Source organism: Crocodylus porosus, unplaced genomic scaffold, assembly GCF_001723895.1.
Source record: "Crocodylus porosus isolate Cpor-Errol unplaced genomic scaffold, CroPor_comp1, whole genome shotgun sequence".
NCBI classification, from domain to species: Eukaryota; Metazoa; Chordata; order Crocodylia; family Crocodylidae; genus Crocodylus; species Crocodylus porosus.
Window position 1 is genome coordinate 41750897 of NW_017728949.1, and position 20637 is coordinate 41771533.

The 20637-nt window shown below is 41.6% G+C and overlaps 1 protein-coding gene across 3 annotated transcripts in view; it reads right to left on the minus strand.

Annotated features, from left to right (window-relative positions):
• Positions 1–20637, minus strand: part of MAP3K20 (mitogen-activated protein kinase kinase kinase 20) — a 125828-nt gene that overhangs the window by 7853 nt on the left and 97338 nt on the right. For all 3 annotated transcript variants that reach the window (XM_019554090.1, XM_019554092.1, XM_019554091.1), the window contains exons 17-19: positions 9895–10011; positions 8096–8170; positions 6705–6855 (exon numbers count right to left, since the gene is read on the minus strand). In XM_019554090.1, coding sequence (XP_019409635.1) covers positions 6705–6855; positions 8096–8170; positions 9895–10011 — 343 coding nt within the window. The remainder of the gene's footprint in view (positions 1–6704; positions 6856–8095; positions 8171–9894; positions 10012–20637) is intronic.

Genomic DNA, 20637 nt, shown 5'->3' on the forward strand with positions numbered 1-20637 from the left:
AGGTGGGGGTGGGAGGCTGCTCCCACTGCTGTGCAAACGTCTGGGGCAGGCATGGGGACACATGCCTCCTGGATTTGTGTGTGGGGTAGAGGTGGGCTGCTGCTGCATGTTAGGCTCTGTGCACTGCTACCATTGCCCCAGGAGCCACATGATGCCATGCTGTGCCTCCCACCACCAGGCAGGCAGAGGATGTAGTGCAGCCAGTATACAGCTCCCGGGGCAAAGGCAGCTGAATGCAGAGCTCTAGCCACAAATCTGGGAGGCACATGCCTGCCATGCCTGGGGTGTGCGCAGCAGCAGGAGCCCCCCCTGTGCCCCTGGATGGAGCTGCCCGCAGCTCTGTCCCACAACCCGCCCTGGCTCTGGGGCTCCATTCACCACAGTCCCTGCCTCTGCCCCACTTCCTTCCTCACCACGGGGGCCTTGATCTGCCTTCCCATGCCCCACACCCCTTCCCCTTCACAGACTTGCCTGTTGGGCACTGCTCCACATGCCGCTGGGCTGTGTTCCTGGCTGCTTGCAGGCTGCAGCTGCGTGTCTGTCTGTATTCACCCCTCTCCACCCTGCTGCAGCCACCCAGAGCCTGCACTTGGACTGCCCTGCAGTCCTCTGTGCTGTGCCTGCTGCCCTGCGGGGCAGCCCAGAGGCAGTGGTAACCAGGCGTGGGCTCCAAAATCACATGAACAATTAACTCATTTAAAAAATTAATGCAAACAACAATTAATGCATTAATCGCGCACATAAACTGTGTTTAATTAACAGCGCTACTTCCAACCCAGGTTTTTTGGCCTAGCCAGGGAAGCAGGAGAGTGGGTTAGCTCCTGGGTGTTGTTTTCACTTAGGCTGGTAACCTGTTCCTCTTACAGAGAGGACACGGCTAAATTACTTGAGTACACACAGCCTTCCATTGTGTTCCAGTTTCCCTTCACATGCCCAGAAGTACAGACAATTCCTTCCAATTGATTGGGAGAGCATATCAGAGTGAGTCAGCTGACTGCAGCACAAAGAACTATTGATTGGGTCCCCAGAAATCCTGGCAATACACGTAAGCAGAAAACTGGGTTTCCCTTGGCAGGCTGGCAGAGTTCCAGCCTGCCAAGGGAGCCAGATGAAAGCAATCATGCAGTGGCAGCCAGGTAGCATGGAGAGTAGCTCCCTCGGCTCTGCTCAGATAAGTCTGGGGGGGCGAGGGAGATTGAGGCCCCCATTGGGAGGGAGGGAGGGAGCTGGGCAGGGCTGGGGGTGCTGCCCAGCTGGGGTGGTGTGTGGGGCCTGAGGCAGGAATGTGCAGCTGTGGGGCCTGGCTGGGGAGTGGGAGAGAGTCATAGGTGGCTTATTTGGGGAGGGGGGTGGCTCCCTGTCACTGCATGCACTCCAGGGAGGGGTGGGGGGAAGCATGGAGGGTACGTGCCCCCCAGATTTGTACGTGGGACAGGAGCAGATGCCAGCTGCTGATTGCAGGCTCAGGCTCCCACCTTCTACCCTCCCCCGGGGCCTCCATGGCCCAGTGGGCAGGACCTGGTGCAGCAGGGAGAGGGGCAGGAAGGCTCAGTGCTATTGCTGGGAGCCCTGCCCCACCATGGCAAGGTGCCTCCTGCCTGCCTGGCAGTAGCAGGAATGGTGGCATGGAGTTGTGCACCCACTGCTGTTAGGTGGGTAGGCGGCACTTTGCCATGGCAACACAGGGCTTCTGCAGGTAGCACCAAGCCTCCCCGCCTGGCTCTGTCCTGCTGTGCTGGGTCCCACCTGCTGGGCCATTGAGGCCCCAGGGGGAAGGCAGAAGGTGGGGAGCCCTGAGCCTGCAGCCACCAGCTCACAGCCGCGCCCGCCATGTGCTCTGCTCAAGCCATGCTGCCTGCGGGGGTCAGGGGGAGTTGGGCTCCTGCTCTGCTCAGGCTGTAGCAGCTGCCACTTTCCATGGTTGGCAGCTGGGGCTTGGAAACGGGGTGGGGAGGGGGGCGCGCTGGCAGCTGGAGGCTGCCTCCGGCAGGGCTGAGGGGGTAGAGGGCTGTGGGTGGGAAGTGAGGGGCACCAGCCAGGCCAGGGGGCTGTGAGTCGGGAGTAAGGGGCACTGGCAGGGCCAGGGGCTGAGAGTCAAGAATGAGGGGCACAGGTCAGACTGGGGTGCTGTGGGTCTTAAGTGAGGGGCACTAGCAGAGCCAGGGGGCTGTGGGTCAGGAGTGAGGGGCAATGGCATGAGCAAGACACCAGCATATCAGGGCTGCTCAGGACCACAAAGCAGAAGGGGGAGGGAAGGGGGGGAGGCAGCTGCAGCTGGACCCGCATCCTGGTGAATGAAGGGGGCAGGGGATGCGCTGATTTTCCATGATAAAATATCCAAAATCAATGTCAAAATTTACAGGTATTTAGAATTTATTTTATTATAGTGATTGAGACACTGGTAGGTTTCCAAATTGCTTTAAATTTGTAACTATATCAATAAAACTGTGTGTTCTGCAGATACCTATATATATAGTAGCATTTAATTTTAATCACAGAAAAAGGCAGATTTGGGGGGTTTTTAATCAGAGAATTTGCAATTTTTAAACAGGATCCCTGGACATGAGCAAGTACAACACTGGCTAGGATACAGCAACTCATGCAATATCTTGCACTGTGGGTGTACATTGCTCACCAATACTAACCTGGTTGCTCTCAAGATCATCCATGTTAACTCCACGGTGAAGACAGGCTTTTAAAGATCAGGTTTAAGGTCTCACTTGCATTTCTAAAGAGAGCTGCATGGCAACTGAGTGTGGGGATCATTATCTAGTAATTAGGGACCTCATTTACAAAGATATTTAGGCACATAATTCCTATTCAGGCATCTAAACACGCACTGATTTTAATAGAGCTCTAGCTCCCTTGCCTGAGCTGTGACTGCAGTCTAGATCATCCTTTTATGGAGGCAAGAACTTCTGGGGAAGTGTCTGTGGGGATGAGATACTGTATTGGACTTCCTCCAAAACAGCCTTCAAACATCCCATCTCTCAGCAGAGCAGGACAAATCTATTGCTGTGGATCAACAGGCATGACATGATACAGTACGTTTGTATGCAATATGACCAATCATTATATTACTACTGGTGTTCCTACTATGTTTTATTTATACTATAAATAAAACATATTTAATATATTTAGTGCTTAAAGGGCCCAATCAGGAAGGCAGTTCCAGGGATATAAAAAAGGCCTCTGTCCTGAAGAACCATAGGCTGTGTATAGGGGTGCAGACAGTAACTGAGAACACTTTACAGGAAGCAGTCTGTGTTATAACAATCTCCCAGACCAAACAGAAGTTCATTGCTGGTTCTAGTGGGGAGAGGAATCCAGCTGCTGGCTGGGAGCCTGCAGCCAATTTCTCCTAGCAATGGCCCCTCCTCCCTGCCAGCTCCCTGCCAAATGTGCTGTTTTCAGAATGAGACAGGGAAAGGGAGCAGAGGGAGCTCATTCTAGGGGCTCCCCAGCCAGTGCTAGAGGGTGAATTAAAGCCCACCCCCCACCTCAGGGGCTGAAAAAAATGAACTTCCTCCACTCCCTTTCCCACCTCCCATTCTGAAATCAGCTTGGAGGCTGGCAGGCAGGCAGGCAGAAATTACAGAAGATGCTGTTTGGAAACATCTTCATCTGATGAGGGTTCAGATTTTCACCCGATTGGCCATTTTTAAGTGGTCTGTAGCTGTGCACATGTTTGGTTATCGCTATAGACTGCTTTCTGTGGCCAGATCCAGCAAAAATTGTCATTTCTGTCTGTGCCCTAGATTTCTCATTTGATGCAGGGCTTTTTGTCCCAAGGCTTGACCTGAATCAAAACAAATATTGCACAGGCATTTGTATATGATGCCTCCCCTAGCTGCTTTGCTGCTCTCTGCCAGCAAAAGCACATATCTTGGCCTGCTTGTCTTAGAGAAAGTGCAACTTTACAGATGCACATAGCCATGTCCTGGGAAAAATCATCAGCAAATTTTATCCTGCATATGTGAAGGGACTTGAAGCAGCATAGTGGAACTGTACATCTGCAGGATCCTGGGACAAACACGATATCTTACAGTGTTGCAAATGACAAGATGCGACAGGATATAGAAGAAAAGGAAAGGGAAGAAAAGGAGGCAAAGGTCACAGCAGGAAAGGAAAAGCTTGAATTATTATACAGTACAGTACACAATACAGACAGTGGAGTTTGTTTATGAAATTAAAGAGGCCAGACATTATAGTGTTATACTAGTAAGCCAGTCTTTCTGGTATACAGGTATCTGCTGTCTATCAGTCTGATTGAAAAATACTTTTAAACTCATGAGCCCACAATAGAATTGGCATCCAAAAACATAGTTCACCAAATGCAAACATTGAGCAAAATCTGTACTAAAGGGGCCCCTTTTACTTAAACTCGTTATATTTGACAACTGTGTAGATCTGTGTAAAAATGTTAGTTTGGGTGAAGGGCAGGTTTTCAGGCAAAGTTCTGTTATAACGATGCTGATTTTGACCATCGGTTCATCAGTGCAGTTAGATCAAGGATGGAGGAAGTCTTACCAATGTAATTTCAGTTCAGAGCCTGTTGAATTTGTCATGTTCACTAAGCTGAACCTCAAGAACCCTAACAAACATTGCACAAAATAATTTTGATGCTGGTTATAGCAAGTACAGGCTGGCCCTGAGAGTACAAGTTAGGGTGTATTGGAAGGTTAATGCAAATTTGCATTCTTCCCTACAGCACTGCTGGTATTTAGTCACACCTATGGACTTGCTAGGCTGCTCAGTTTACAAAGTGAAGCAATTATCTACCAATGCAAGGATGCACATATTAGGCCTCTTCAAGGCTCAGCAAGCAGCTCAGTGCTCATGGCCCTGATGCATACTTATCACCGCCTTCTCTGCTCCCCCCACCTTTGAGAGCCACAATAAACAGGTACAGAAATGAATGCAGAACAATGTTTCTGATGTGGGGACCTGCCTCTGCCTCTAGACCCAAAGGGAGAGAGGTGAAGAATGGTAGGGGCATGAGGCAAAAGGAACCAGCTAACTAGAGCACTCCTGCCCCCTTGTGCAGTGCAAAGAGAGGAAGCCTGGATAAAAGCTACTGAGAGCAATGGCTTCTAGAAGCCACGTGAAGATTGAGCTTTCCTTCCCTTACAACAGCTGGAGTAGAGGGAAGAAATGGGAAGATCCTTTCACAGCTGGCTCCCCACCTTCTTACTGGCTGAAAGGCAGTTTATCAGCATATGGAGGCAAGAGAAATGCATGCTCATCGCATATTGATTACTGGGCTAAGCACTGGAAAGATAGAGGGGGAAGACAGGGTAAATGGCCTCCTCTAAGCCATTTGATATAGTTTCTTTCAACCTTGTAACTGAAGTAAGCTTTGAGCAAGAACTGGCAGATCTCGGCACCATTGGTTCCTCTGACCCTGCCCATCTACCATCTACATGGGTTCTGTAGCAGGTCCCTGCCAACCTGAGCTGTGCCAGGGATTTGTACGTGTGGCTTTCCTCCCCTGTGCTATGGAAACAAGGTTGGCTACACAATCTGGGAACCCAGAGGAGGGAGCTTGATCTGCCCAGTGATTTCATAGATTTCATAGACATTAGGGCTGGAAGGGACCTTGGAAGATCATCGAGTCCAACCCCCTGACTGAAGGGCAGGAAGTCAGCTGGGGTCATAGGATCCCAGCAAGATAAGCATCCAATTTACTCTTGAAGGTCAAGAGGTGCAGATGCATAGGTGCAGACTCCACTAATGTGCCTTGAGATACGAGTTCCAGCTGGGAAAGTCTTACTAGGAAGACAAAAAAAAAAAAGCAAATGTGTGTGAGAAAGTAGCTCAGACAACCAAAAGAAGACAACTAGGCAGATGGAAGAAAACATCTTCAGGAGTATTAATAGCCTGTCTAGCCCTCGATTACCACTGAACTTCACCACTGGTGGTTTAGTTTAAAGGTAAACTGCAAATAAAATCTTACTACGAATGTGGAAGATGAAAAGAGAGTGAAAGTGAGCATGTATATACACATACTAGCATCCTTTCCTTCATCCATCACAAGTGCTCAGCTGTTTTTTGGGGTCCTTCAATGCTGATAGTTAAGTGGAAAGTCTCCTTTAACACAGATGGGAGGCAGCTGTGATTCTGGAGCAGGAGAATCTCAGTTTTATCACTACTTGTGCTGTTAAGTTCCAAATGGGTACAGTATACAGCACAGTTGTATTTCACTGGCTAAAAATTATCTTTAGTAGTGGTTTTCAACCTGTGGTCTGCAGACCCTGGAGGGTCTGGATAAATGTCCCCTGGGGGGGGTCCATGATGATGTCTAAGGGGGTCCATGAAAAATGACAATGATCAATCAAAAGTATGTGAATTACCACGCTTACAATTCAAAGGGGTCCACACCTCCATTCAAAATTTGTAGGGGTCCACAAATGAATAAGGATTGAAAACCATGATTTATAGAATCAAATTCCATCTACTGCAGCAGTAACCCCTGTACACAGGCTAGGCTATTTATCACATTGCTACCTGGCATTTTAACTTTTTACCTCCCATATTATATTGGCATGCAAGAGTTCTCCTAGGCTGCCCCTGGCCTTATCAGCATATTCAGCTACCCCAGATCCCTGGGATGGGCACATCTTGCCAAGATAGAGAGAATTTAATTTAGTTTTTGCTATTCATTTCAGTGGTAAAAATAACATAGTTCAACCATACTGACTTACTTGAGTTGGACCTGCTTCGTGGCTTGCCCTCCAAGTTTGGGAGAGAAGTCTGTATCACAAGCTGTATTGACTTCACTTCATCCTGTGCTTTGATTTTGCTCCATTGAATTGCTTGGATGTGTCTTGTGATTTTGGGGGTTCTAACATCACTCTGACCAAGAAACAACAGAACATGGTGACTGTGTGGGACTCTATCCAAATAACATGTCAAGTCGAGGAATTTCCCAAAGTAATTTGAAACAAAGGAATATAAACTAGTAGAGCCACTTATCCAGAGTCTTAAAAACTGTCCACTCTAGCCTTTTCACACACCAGAGCTCAAAAGCACTTCAGGAAAACAAAACCAAAAGCACCTAGATTGTGCCACAGGTAAAAGGAAGGAAGCCAAGAGTACTGACAAAACATTGGCAAAAATGTTTTAAGGTTAATATATGCCCTGATGGCCCTGCCAATTTGTATAAGGGATTTGTTTACCATAACTATCCAATGGGATCTCTCACAGTTTTAGAATTCCGAGGATTTGGAATAACAGCATTCTGACTCTGTCCAAAAAGTTATGAATCATTGCTCTTTCAGTTCCTGTACTGCACAAGGGCAAGGATTTTACAACATACATTTTTTACTAATGGCCAAATCAAGTTGTACATCAAGTAAATAGCCTTTCTTGCTGAAAGAGCTAAGCGCTAGGCAGATATTTTTGCAGGGGTTCCCCTCATAGTAACTTTTCTGCCATAGCAAGTTCTTTAATCCTACAGTCAGTCCCTGTGACTCCTGTGAGGAACTACAGGCTGAAAGGAACCTGGGGTTATTCTTCCTGCAAGAGAAAACCACTGTTCTTCACTTCTGAGGCAAGCAAACAAGGTCCAGAATTTTCCTATTCACTGCTTGAATCCATACCTCAGGACAGAGCTGAATTTCAATTATTGGCCTCAGTGTGAAGCTGGTTTTTATAAAGCACTTTTGTAAGTAACCAAAACCTTTTTATATAAAGGCTAATTTCTGTCACATTAAACATTGCTAAATTGTCTCCAGATTGTATTTTATGTTTCTTTTCATTTCTTGTATCATCTCTTCCTCCTCCTGTTATTTCTCAGCTCTGCTAATTAGCGCTGTACCAGAAAAAAGGTAAGAAACATGGTTTCTTCAACTAACAAGTGCAAAACTGACCATTCCTTCAAGTAAAAGGAATTTTCTTACTTTAGGAAGATTGTTGTCCCAGTCAGGAGTCTCAGCACACAAACTCTGCAAATATTATTCACATTTTCATCAAAACTTGAGATTTTTTAATGAATTACAATGTTGGGCCTTGATGGCAGTACATGGTACAGTCCATCCATGCTACTGGTAGCTCTATGGAAAATCTACTGTAAGTTTTAACTTGGATAAGTTACCTCATATGTAATGATATATTCTATAGTTTGTTTTTTTTCTATTCCCACAATCCATTTTTCCATTACAAACGGTGGCTGGAAAAAAACAACAATATAGTATTAGAGTTTATTAATTTGTCTGTTTTATTCTTTATTATTCCTTGAAATACACTGCTAAAAGTTAAAAAAAAAAATTCTTTCCTTACAGATTTTTTTCTTTTTTCGATGTGTCCATGTGACAAAGTAATTTTTTCCTTATATTTTATGGGAATTAAATCAATAGAATTCAGAATTGTCTGTTCCCCTGTTTGCACAGCACCTTCATTGTGGCAATTAGCAGTAATATACGTATGCTGAAAATGGTATCCTTAGGTATTTGCTTTCAAAGGGGAGCAAAAAAGGACATAAGAACGTTGAGTTTATTAAAAATGTTTTTGGTGGCAAAGTTTTAAAAACCAACAAGAACAAGAAAAAATACTTAAGATACCTGAAGACATTCTCTTCCAGATGTGAAAGTGTGTCAACTCTTAAGCTGAGTGTACCTGATTATCTTTTAATTTAATTTTACTACTGATAACATTTTAACAAAAAATTATGCAAAGATCAAAGCCCCGAGAAATTAAATGCAAAAATGTGTCTTAAGACAGAAAATGCAAAAGAAACAAATCGTAACACTAAAAGTTCCAGGGCTCCGGGGCTACGTGATGAGAACAACAAAATAAGTATGAACTGGAATGGAGAATTCTGTGTAGTAAGCCCTTCATAGTAACACCACATTTTGTTACATTATTTGCTTTTATTTTCCCCTCTAAGGGCCTGAATCAGGCAGTTGTTCCTTATATGTAATATCAGTGAAGGCAGAGTTTGGAAGGAATGTGTAGTTAAAGCCGTTCATGAGAGTTTTTCCATCAGGACACATTAGAGGGGCAGTCTGGCAATCAGAAGGTTGTACATTTCTTTATTTAGAAGTGTGTATTGTTGCCCCTGGCAAAGTACCCATGGTAGGGCGCATTAATTAAAACAATATTAGCAAGAGACAGAACATCCTGCCTATTAACAAAACTCCCATCTCCTGCCAAGATACTGTCCAGTATAGTACTCAGGGGCAGATTCTGAGAGCAGGTAAAACTGCCCAATGGCATCAAGTTGAAAAAGTTCAATAATTTATTGCCACTGCTCAACACCTTGCTGAGTTCTAATGTGGAATGCATCTCACTATCAACTCCATTTTTTTGCCACTCTCCCCCATCTTCATAATAAAACTTTGTCTTTGTACAGTCCTAATAGGTGTTGAGGAAGAACACTGAAGTTAAAGGCCGTTATTGATCCTTACTGTGACTTTTCTGTGCATTGTCTGCTGAATTCAGTAGTGATGTCTTTTTGGAATCAAAGTTCCTTATTTTGCATTGAACTCTGATGTTGGTAGTAACATTGTTCTTTAAGCTCCTATTACAAGAGAGCCAAAATTTCTAACCAAGTCTAAGTTTTGGAAAAATACAACTTCATTAACTGCAACAATTTCATCACCTGTATTTTTTCTTTCTTTAAAATATATAAAAACAGAAAAAATAAAATTGAGACAGAAGAAAATATTTAAAAAACATTTTCTTTTCACATCACATTACCATTAACATGATCCTTAGCTTAATAGCTTTTTTTACAATTCTCTTTTATTATACAAATCTGCTTTAAAATATGCATTTTTTTAAAAAAGCCATCAAGAGACTGAACTTCCACAAGCACAAGTCTACCGCTGTGGTATTTTAATGTCTTTGTTTGAGTTCTATGAACTCATGAAAGCTGTAAACCTGTAAACCTACCTTTGTCATCTTTAAAATCTCTGCATCTGGTAAGTTAGTGTTGAATGTCACATCTTTTATGTAGGTTATTGCAATTTCATCCCCATCCATCTCCATGTACATTTTCCACTTGCAGTCCTAGTCATAAAAGAGGATAGGGGGGAATGCAAAGGGGGGAAAACCCCCCAAATCAGCAAAGTCCTATATGTATTAAAACTATCAGAGGTTTGGAATAAATTCTTACTACATTCCTTTTTAGGAGAAAAGTATCCAAAAGGAAAACCTTTGATTCACTTAGCAGCACTCCTATTAGCTTTCATCCAAGAAACAGTTGTTATGTTGATACCATGCTCTGTTTTCTGAAATGGTATGATTTATTCTAAAGTACGAAGGAAGACAGTGTAAGTATACATTCTTTCACAGGTAAATACTGTTTCAGAAGCAGACTTGCGTGATTTCCAAAACCAAGTAGAGGCAGAATAACTGGGCAGCAGTAAGAAACTAAATTAACTGGGAATAAAGCTGATAAGGCCGGCAAACCCCAAGGATTTCTTCCTAGTGAATCCAAGAATAAATGATCATAGGGTCTGAAAAATGCTGGTAAGACTACTACTCAAATAAAGACGCCACAGAAAGAGTATTATACCCGACATACCCAAAATACTGAGTACCCTCAATTCCTGTTATTTTCACTTGGAGTTGCTGAAGATAAATTTCAGCATTTATTATCAAATAACAGCTCTCATCTTGCAAAGTACTTAAGTGCATGCTTAAATACTCCTTTGGGTTAAATTGAGGTCAATAGTAGGACCGAGTCTTTCGCCTCCTACAAAGCACAGACTACTCTGAGTCTGATCCAGCAGAACACTTATAGAATTAAGCCCGTGATTTCATTATACCCACTGACCTCATCTCGGGGACTTCTAATTGACAGAAAGCATAGTTTGAGTTTTTTTACTGATAAGTGGACACAGCAGAGAGACTGGGCATCAGGAGACAAGGGACATCTGAGTGCCCAACAGATTCTATTGATTTCAGTGGGACTTGCTGAATACTGATCACAGCTAAAAACTGGCCTCTTCATTTACAACTTTGAGATCTTTTTAAAACCCAGTCCCTTATCTGGCCATGCGGCTCTGATGCTAAACTGCCACATGACCTTTGGCAAGCATCTATGCCTCAAATCTCCGTGTTCATAATCGGGTGGCAGCACTTAGAACCAGGAGTGTTGCACATGACTTTGGGAGGATCTAGTCTATTGTTTGCCAAGTACTTTCAGATCCTTGGCTGGAAAATGCTCTTTCATTAGTGTTATTACTGGCTTGAAATAATTCTCATGTCCATCGTGTTCAAGGCATGCAGAAACTTGAATGGAGACAGATGGGCATGTAGAGCAAATTCTTGCACAAGCATTCATGTGCACAAACAGATGGATAAGTACATAAAATGCATCTATTTGTGCAGATACAGATGTCTACAGATGCAGATACCTGCTTCTGAGTGCACATACATTACTCATATGCAGAGTAGGTGCTGAGCCCTCAAAAGTCTCAAAACTTTCACTCGCACACTGAATGAGAAATTGTAACTTAAAAGAAATCCAGACTTAAATAGTTTTGGAACCTCAGCACAGTAGCAGCAAAAGCTGCTTATGCAAGCACATGGCCCTAAATGTCCATCTGTTTCTCTATTTTACAAACATGTTGACGTGAGTGTTAATTTAAGCAACACCACAATGACTAGTAGAGCAGGGGGAAATATATATTTTTTATGGTTGTGATAATGGACTTAGACATAGGAGATTTGAATCCAATTGCCATCTCTGCAACAAGCTTCATATATATGCCCTAGGTAAGTAATTCAGGGCCAGATCCAAAAAAATGTTATTAGGCACCTAACCTCCCATTGATTTAGGCATTTATATAGGTGATGGACACTTAAATATCCTTTTGGATACTTCCCTAAGAGCAGGTAACATAAAATGTGGTTTCGGATCACAAGCATCCTGTCTCTGTGCTTTGTCTCTTTAGATTGTTACTGGGTAAGAACATAGGACTGGAAGGGACCACCTGACTCAGTCCCCAACAATTGGAAACAATATGAATTAACAGTGCTTAGCATAACATGGCCCTGAACTCAGATGTTATTGCAATCTGAGTATGCAATAGCAGAATGAGTCATCTATTTCATATGATTTTTACTCCCTGCAATATTGTTCTTATTCCATGCATTTCAGACTGTACCTATAAAATCCTCCATGGTTTTATGGTGAGTAGAGTTTTCACAGAACTTCATAAATACAAGAAATGCTTCCTACCCAGCCGATCAGTTGGCATGGTTTCCCGGTTGTAGCATTCATGCTGCTGTCATTTATTTATGTCCAATAACATTTAATTAGAAAGTAAAATAATACATTCACATAATATCAACTTAATATTGTCTTTTAGCAAGAAGAGTTCTTTGCAAAAGCACTTTAAATAACTTTATTTTCTACTTCGCACTAAATAATCTTCTTTCGGAATAGCTCTGCTTTGGAAATCAGTATTTCGTGCTGGATCAGTGAAGCCAGACCAAAATCAGACAAACCAAGTTGTTTTAAGAAATTATGTGAATTATTATGGAAGGTGTCCTGTCTCTTGGTTCCAAAGAAAAATCTACCATCATTTTGTAAGAATATAAATCTGTCAACTCCCAGTATCTTCAGCACTATACTGGATCAGGCCCACTGAAACAAGCTCTTTGATTTGGTCTGGAAAGAACCATTTTGCCACATGTGGACTGTGTGCTACAGGCCAGAGATGCTAAAAGAGTGAGTTAAGGCACTAAATCTCCCCTCTAGGGTCTCTGGAAAATAACCATCTTATTCTATCCAAGAATTATTCCTATTTCATCTTTTAAAATACTCCTAAAATAGGTTGGCTTTGTGAACAGTATACTTGCAGGATATAGTGAGATGACTTAGCTGGACAGGTATTTTATTTAAATGCATGCTAACCATTTTGTTTAGACAGATGGTAATAACACCTGCTTTTGATATTTAAAGAAGTTAGACAACACCACTGCTATACTTTTCCTTATTAACAAATTGGTTTTGATGCAGCAAAGAATATAAAGATGCACTTAATCCAACTCTGTTCTGTTCAACTCTGTGACCAAATGCTTAGGTATAGGTTTATTTTATTCAGTGGAGCTACACCATGCGCAAAAGTTCTTTGGTAAATTGGAGGCATAGGATTTCTTAGATGAACGTGACATTCACTGTCAGGATAAAATGGAAAATTCACTTACGTTGTAAAAAATGTTTTATTAAAACTATTCAGCTTAAATATATTTATGCAATGTCCTCCATAAAGGAGTTTTTCAAAAATACACATAACCAAAAAATTGACCTTCCTGTTTTGATTGCAATAAATAAAGCAAATTTAAGTTTTGGATTATGCAGAAACAGCCAGTTGCTTATCTATGAGGCATAAATACTACAACTTTGAGTGCAAATAAGCTCTGAATTGGATTCAGAACAAGCCAGTAAATCAGCAATCCCTGAAAATGGTTGTAGGACTAGAAGAGAATAGCACATAATAAGAATATTCCAACCCAGAGTTACTCAGATTCAGGCTACTAAATTAGAATACTTCAAAAATTAGAGCTTCTGTTTATTTTGGTCATTATATTCCCAGAAAACCTACAAATCTTAATATCAGTAACAAACAGTGAAAAGAAAAGGAAATAAAAGGAGACCATCAGCACTACGCTTTAAGTAACAAAACACACCTCACAAAATAACAAGTTAAAACACTCTCATTCTTCAAGGAGGCCTGAATTTAGGCTTCACTTTTAAGTAAATGGTTGCAATAAACTTTTTTATTTATTTATTTTTTAAATAAAATTCAAGGAAAAATGGAACCAGCATCCTAGCAGGCAACTGGATATTGAAAAACGTCAGATGTAATGCAAGATGAAACAAATAGGGAAAAAATGCTGGTCATGCTGGTATTAAAAGTAGTAGCATGTTGATGATCTAGGCCCCCAGTAGCTCCTTTACATTCTTAGCTATTATCTATCTCAGCTGCTGAAACCTGCTGTTTTAAAGTCATGAGAGTTGAACATCTAGTAATAGCACTTGGGTTATTTATCATTATGTATAACCCTGCTACACTATATTTTATTATGCTGGATTTAAAGGAAGATAACACAATTATGGCTAATTTGCTTCTCTTCTTTATATATATAGTGTCATGACCCACCACTGCTTTGTCCCATGAGATATTTTTAACCAAAAAGAAATCCACAAGAAACTCTCCCTAAAAATTCCATTAATAACCTCTTGTAGCGTGTATAGGTTGCAGGGTCTGGAACTAAGAATGTTTTAATCTCTTCAGCAAAACAATGTCTCATAATGATGTACAGGACTATTGCTGCACTGATGAAGAATCATACATAATTCAGCACCTTTCACTTGGCACCACTGTGATATCCTCATTAGTAGTGGCTCACAGTGGCTGTCAGATGGTGTCCATGCGAATGCAGGCATTATATTGTCTTTGAGATGTGCAGCTGCTTCCATGACACTGCCAGTATATAAAAACATGACGCCAGTTTGTTTTATTTAGTGCTAAACCTTCCAGTTTGTAAAAACAAGGCTGACACAGAGCCTGACATGAGGCAGTGAAAATAATTAGCTCTCATTTTCTCAGCCTCCTATTTCCTTCTCCCTGCTGTGTTCTCTTTCCACTAAACCACCACATGTCAGTCGAAATGGGAGGCAATTAGTGGGCTCATTTCAGTCCCCACAACTGTGCTGAAAAGAAAGTATTTATGATGGCACAATGAACAGCTGAAAGATTAAATAACATTTGCCTTTTGAAAAGAAAATGACTTCTAGCTAAATGGGCAATTTTTGATTATTCTCAAACAAGCTTAGAGTAGTTGGTTTTTAAAATACAAGAAAGGAAAATGAGTCATTTTTAGGTGAAAGAATCAAATAAAACTTGACACAGTAATGCAAATAACTGATGTTTTATTGCAAAATATGTAAATGTGTTATACCCTTAACAATGCCTTGTGTCTCAGGTCAGGGCAGATTGTTGCCAACTAGACACCGGTACAAGGGAAGGTTGCTTCATTGCATTTTTTTGTTTCATTTGTGTATGAAAAAAGGGCTTTAGGGAGAGGTAATCTTAAAAACATAACAAAACAAAGCAGAGGAGAAATATATTTATATAACTGATCAACTATCTGGCTACTTTGAAGACCTCTCACTCAGAGAAAAGTCCCTGATTATTTGGAATTTTGCTCGAGTAAGGAGTGCAAGGCTGGGAACTTGAAGTACCTAAATCTCCAATCTATCATTAATACAAATCTCTTTCCTTTGACATTATCTTTTTTTAAAATCCAGCATGACAAAATATAGTGTGGCAGGGTTATACATAATGATAAATAACCCAGGTGCTGTCACGAGATGTTCAGCTCTAATGCCCTTAAAACAGCAGGTTTCAGCAGCTGAGACAGACAGAGTTCTGCAATAAAAATGGTTCTGAGGTTTGCTGCCATATTTACAAAGGTCTCTCTACACTATGTGGTTACAAGCAAATAAAGATTTTTAAGTTCCTGATTATCATTATAAAATAAATTGCTAGTTCACCTATTTGTGAATGTGATATTTTAAAGGTAGAAACTTGAAAGATACCATTTCCCTTTCCAGTCACTGTATATCCCTTCATACATGACTAAACAATGCCCAGCATTTTTTGTAGACAGCTCTTAGGTAACGCTAGTGATACTTTGGCTCCAAACATGGGTCAAGCAGCAAGTCAAATATACCTTCCTTACTCTAAAAAGGTATGGCCAGAGAGTATGGCCTATGTCAAGCTTTGAGCTTTATTTTCACTCAGTATTTGGTTTGCAGTAGGGCAGGGTATGGATAAATTCTAGGTGGTGCAGCTGCTCAGATTCTCCCTATCAGCCCAAGAGAGAAACACACGTTAGGAGGCAAAGGGTAGGCTGGACCAATCAATGCCTTAGGATCCAAAATGCCCCTAGGCTTTGTTCTGGAGCAGTGAGGTCAAGGCAACAGATACTGGCTATAGCTCCAGATACAATGAATAATGGGGTTTTGTTAGTCTGTGACAGCAGGGAGTGGAAGAGGGCAATTTCATAGGAGGTATCTATAAAAATACAGACATATCATGAAAAAAGTTCTATTGAGAGTCAAGTGAACAGGGTGAGTCTATGCATCATTGTATGCCTCTTCACAGTTCAGTAAGAATGCACATTTCGCAAGGGAATCTAGGCACAGCTTCATATATGCACAGCTTTTTAGGAGGACAGATCTGATTCTGATGTTGCATACCCTGAGACTACATTAAAAGTAACACTATTTGGATTAAGAGAGTTTTTTTATTTTTAAACTTACATAAGACTAAAATAACATCCAGGAGTTTCCTTCTTGAAGTAAAACATGGTAACTTCAAAATACCTCTACCAAGTTTCAGTGAACAAGTACACTATTACTGATATATCAGATTGCTCAAATAAATAAACCACCTTTATTAAGTTGTATTTTATTGCATGGGCCATTTTTTTGACGTTACACAATCTACAAAAATATATTCCCTTCTATCCGTCTATTAATTAAATTCTAAACACTACTAGGAGATTTTTGTGACTAAATTAAAAAATATTAGACAAAAAAAGTTACGAGCAAGAGAGAAAAAGTGTGCAAGTATATTTAAAGTGGTATAACATACCATGAGAAAGAGTTGTAAGATGGTGGTTGTTAACATGCTTGCATAAAGTGTTTTTGCGGTACAAGAGAAAAACTGAAAAGGAGGAACTTTTTTGTTTTAGATATAAAACATAACTCTATGCTTTTTGGAATGATTATAATCTGATCCCAAATAGCAACTTCAATTGGTGTTAACATTTCTGTCTGAACTTCTAGACTTATTGCATTAGGGAGAACTTGGCACAATGCTTCTTTGGAATAGTTCCACTACATTTACTTTGACATCATATAAATAAATATTAATATAAAAATAAGACATTTTCACCAAAAGACAGGTCTTTCATGTGAGCAAACAGTAACAGATTTGTGTCTAGACCATCAAGTTTTTTTTGAATCTTTACTAAGGTCCACAATATTTTTGGGGGAGTGGGGGGAGCAAGAGTAATCAGATGGTCCAATAGTTTCTTCTACAGCAGTTTTATGATTCCTGAAATTGATTAAAATGCTTCATTGATGTAATTTCCAATGTTATAGAAATGTTATTCAATGGAATATACCTATAAATGTATACAAATTCCCTACTGTGGCAATTACAATCCTGGAGACATCTGAGAAGATAATTATTACACACAAATCCCATAGGAAGAAAAAAGGGAAAGCAGAAAAAATAAATTCTGCATAGCATTTTCCTCCCAAATCAGTGACGACGTATAAGGGGTACACGGGGATGCACCCCTGACAGGCCATGCTCCCCACTTAGTTGATGGGTGGGGGGGCAGGCGGGAGCGCTGGTGCCCCACCCTGTGACTGCCAGCTAGGGAGTGGGAGCACCAGATGAAGCGCTGCGGCCACTTCTGGGAGTGCCACAGCCACTTGGTCCTGGGTGGGGCGACACATACTCCCCCTGAGTAAGGTGGCACTCATGCCCCAAATTATTCCATGATTAGTGTATCCAAGGACAGAATTTGGCTCACAGAACACAACCAAGAAAGGCTGGAGAAATTGATTCTTCCAACCCTCTGTAATGGAGGGATATTTTGACAATTATATAGAAAGCCACCAAAGCAAGAACTGGGTAAATTGGTTAACCAACTTACCAACTTTGTTTCTCAATTAAGTTGGGACCCTGAAACTTCCAGGAAAAAAAAGTTCAAGGTATGGTGAAAGTTTGGTCTTTCATGTACAAAAAAAGCACACATGACCAAAGTACAAAGGCAAATGGTAACACTAAATTTTAGTTTTTGTGTTCTTCCATCTCTACAACTGTAATACAACTCAAATCCTTTTTCCCACTTGGGATCTTTTAATGGGAAAATTTGGATAAAAAGGCTAAATTAAAAAGTTACTTTGTAGACTCCTGAGTCATCTCCAATCATAACATGACATCTTTTGCTTTGGGATGTAAGAATTTAATTACTCAATGTTTTTATTTCATAGAGTTCAATGTTATAGGTCAACCTTCTGCTCATTGCAAATTATATATTCATATTAAAATAGGAAATGGAATGACCTCCCAATCTGAACTGCAATCATTGAAAAGGTAATCCACAAACAGGCTTATCTTTATACTCATTCCTGATGCATTATGAAAACAAAGGTCAATTTTGCTTCCACTGCCTGCCTAGAAACAAATTCAGCTAAAAAAGGGCAAGAAAAAACAGAATGAAAGGTATGTCTATACTGCCTCCACCCACTCACTCCTGCTCCATGGGCATTGAATCCCAGAAATAAGGCAAAGTGGGAGCCTAAGTGTAGTGATGAGTTCAAGCCAAGAAGCACAACTAAGACTGAGACCTCAAAAGTATGCACAACACCACTCTATGCCATTATAGTGTAAGAAAACAGAAATTTGAGGCATGTTTTATGGTGACATTCCTTGGAAAGCCAAGTTTCACTAAGAAGTACTGCAAGACTGAACGTTCAGAAGGTACTGTGAAGAACTATCCTAATCAGAGTATTTATTAAAAAGAACAGGCACTCTCAAAGCCCTTAGTTTTCTGCTGTGCTGACCTCTGCTTATTGGAGAGGCTCATAAAGTCATCCTTATATGTGCTGGTCTAGCAGACTACAAACAGAACTGGAAGCCAGAAGTTCCTGAATTGTAATATTAATTCTGACATTCTTTGCCTGTTTCTCCATCTCTAAAATGGGGATAGCACTTAACCACCTACCAACTCGTTATGCATGTTGGTTAGTGTATTTCAGACAAAGGATTCCTTTGGGGTGATCAAGTCTTTTAGTTGTAAAACCAGTTGGACCACTAAGTCACACTGTAGGCCTGTGCCAAAATGACCCTAACTCTTTCTACTCATCGGGTTTTACACATACTTACACACACACGCACACTTTGGTCTTTAAAACAAGCAGGACATTCAAATTTAGACCACAGTTGTTCATCTACATGCTCATAAATGCACTAAAATTACTGTGCCTAAGTTTAGTACTTGGATAACCAAGTACTACATCAAAGCGCAGTAACTGGTGTCACTGCGCAATTGTGCCAGCAAACAGCTTTTTAGTGATGTTAGCTGAGCAGTAGTGTATTAGCATGGGTTTTGCCCTACACATTACTGTGCTAGTGCACAGCTAGTGTCTCTTGTAGATTCACCCAGTATAATTTCAAGATCAGACCTGTAATATCTGCAACTACTTTTAAGGAGATCCAGCATGGTTTTCTTTAATAGCAAGGCTAGGAGCTGCTTACAGAGCCAGGTTATGAATGAAATTTTCTAGATCGGGGTAGCTAGCCTCCAGGACAAGTGGCACAGGCACCCTGTGTGTGTGGCATGTGGCAGACTGGGAAAGGAGCAGGCAGTACAGCAGCAGACAAAACAGGGAACAGCACAGTTGCAGATAGGGTAGGGAGTAGAAAGCAGAGCAGCATATTAGGTAGGGAACACAGAGCAGGGGCAGGAGAAAGCAATTACAGTGACACTCAGGAGGGGATGGGTCTTAATTTGTGGTACACTTGCCCAAAAAGGCTGTCCCCCACTGATCTAGATAGCCTGCAACACATTTTTAGTGTGGTTCTATAAAATGTCTTTTCTCATATCTGAAAGGAAAAGCCTCTTGCAATACCTATAAGCTTAATCTACACAACAGCTCCAATGAGGTTTAAATTGATTTGGTTAAACCATTTTCCAAACTAGATAGAATTCCGGAGAAAGTCTTAACAGCCCAAATTGACTTAATGTCTTATGTGTTCCAGTGCTTAGGGATTAGGGTTTATATGTTCTCAGAAGTCTGTATGCATGACAACAAATGAGGCGTCTCAGGGAAGGAACTCTTACTATGGCACAGACCTCAGAAGTCAAAATGTACTTTATCCACTGAAGGTATTGTCTACCATATAGCAAAACCTAAACCAGCAGGCTTAGGTAGTGGTAGCCATATAGTCATGGTAAAATGGAATGTCAGCTAATGGCAGTGTAAGCTAATTTACCATATGTCTTGGGCAGGTTTTGCAGGATGCACTGGGCTGTGGCTAGACTGCTGCCCATGCCAAACTGCGAAGTAACTGGTCTACTGTACTTCTCCCCATTTTCAAATTTGCCCTCTCCTTGTCCTGCAGCTACTGGAATAAACATGAGTTCTGTGGAAGTTGCTCATTTTCCCATTATCCATGTATCAAACGCTCGTAGTATGGGTAACAAGCAGGAGGAACTCACCCTCCTGCTGGCTGACACCAGCTCGGACATAGTGGAGATCATGGAAACGTGATGGGACTCAACGCATGATTGGGTGGTGAATGTCAAGGGCTATATGCTGTACAGGAGGGACAGGATAGGAAAGAGAGGGGGGGGCGTGGCACCCTATATTAAGGAGGAATACACATCCTCATCAATTAGCAAGGAGTCAGGGGAAGGGCACTCTGAAGTGCTTTGGGTTAGAGTACAAGGCAGTCGAGGGGAGAGAGACTTAATGGTGGGCGTCTACTACAGACCTCCCAACCAGGGAGAAGAGCTTGACCAGGAATTCTTGGGTCAGCTCACAGAGGTAGTGAAGGCTAAGGATGTGGTAGTCATGGGGGACCTGAACTT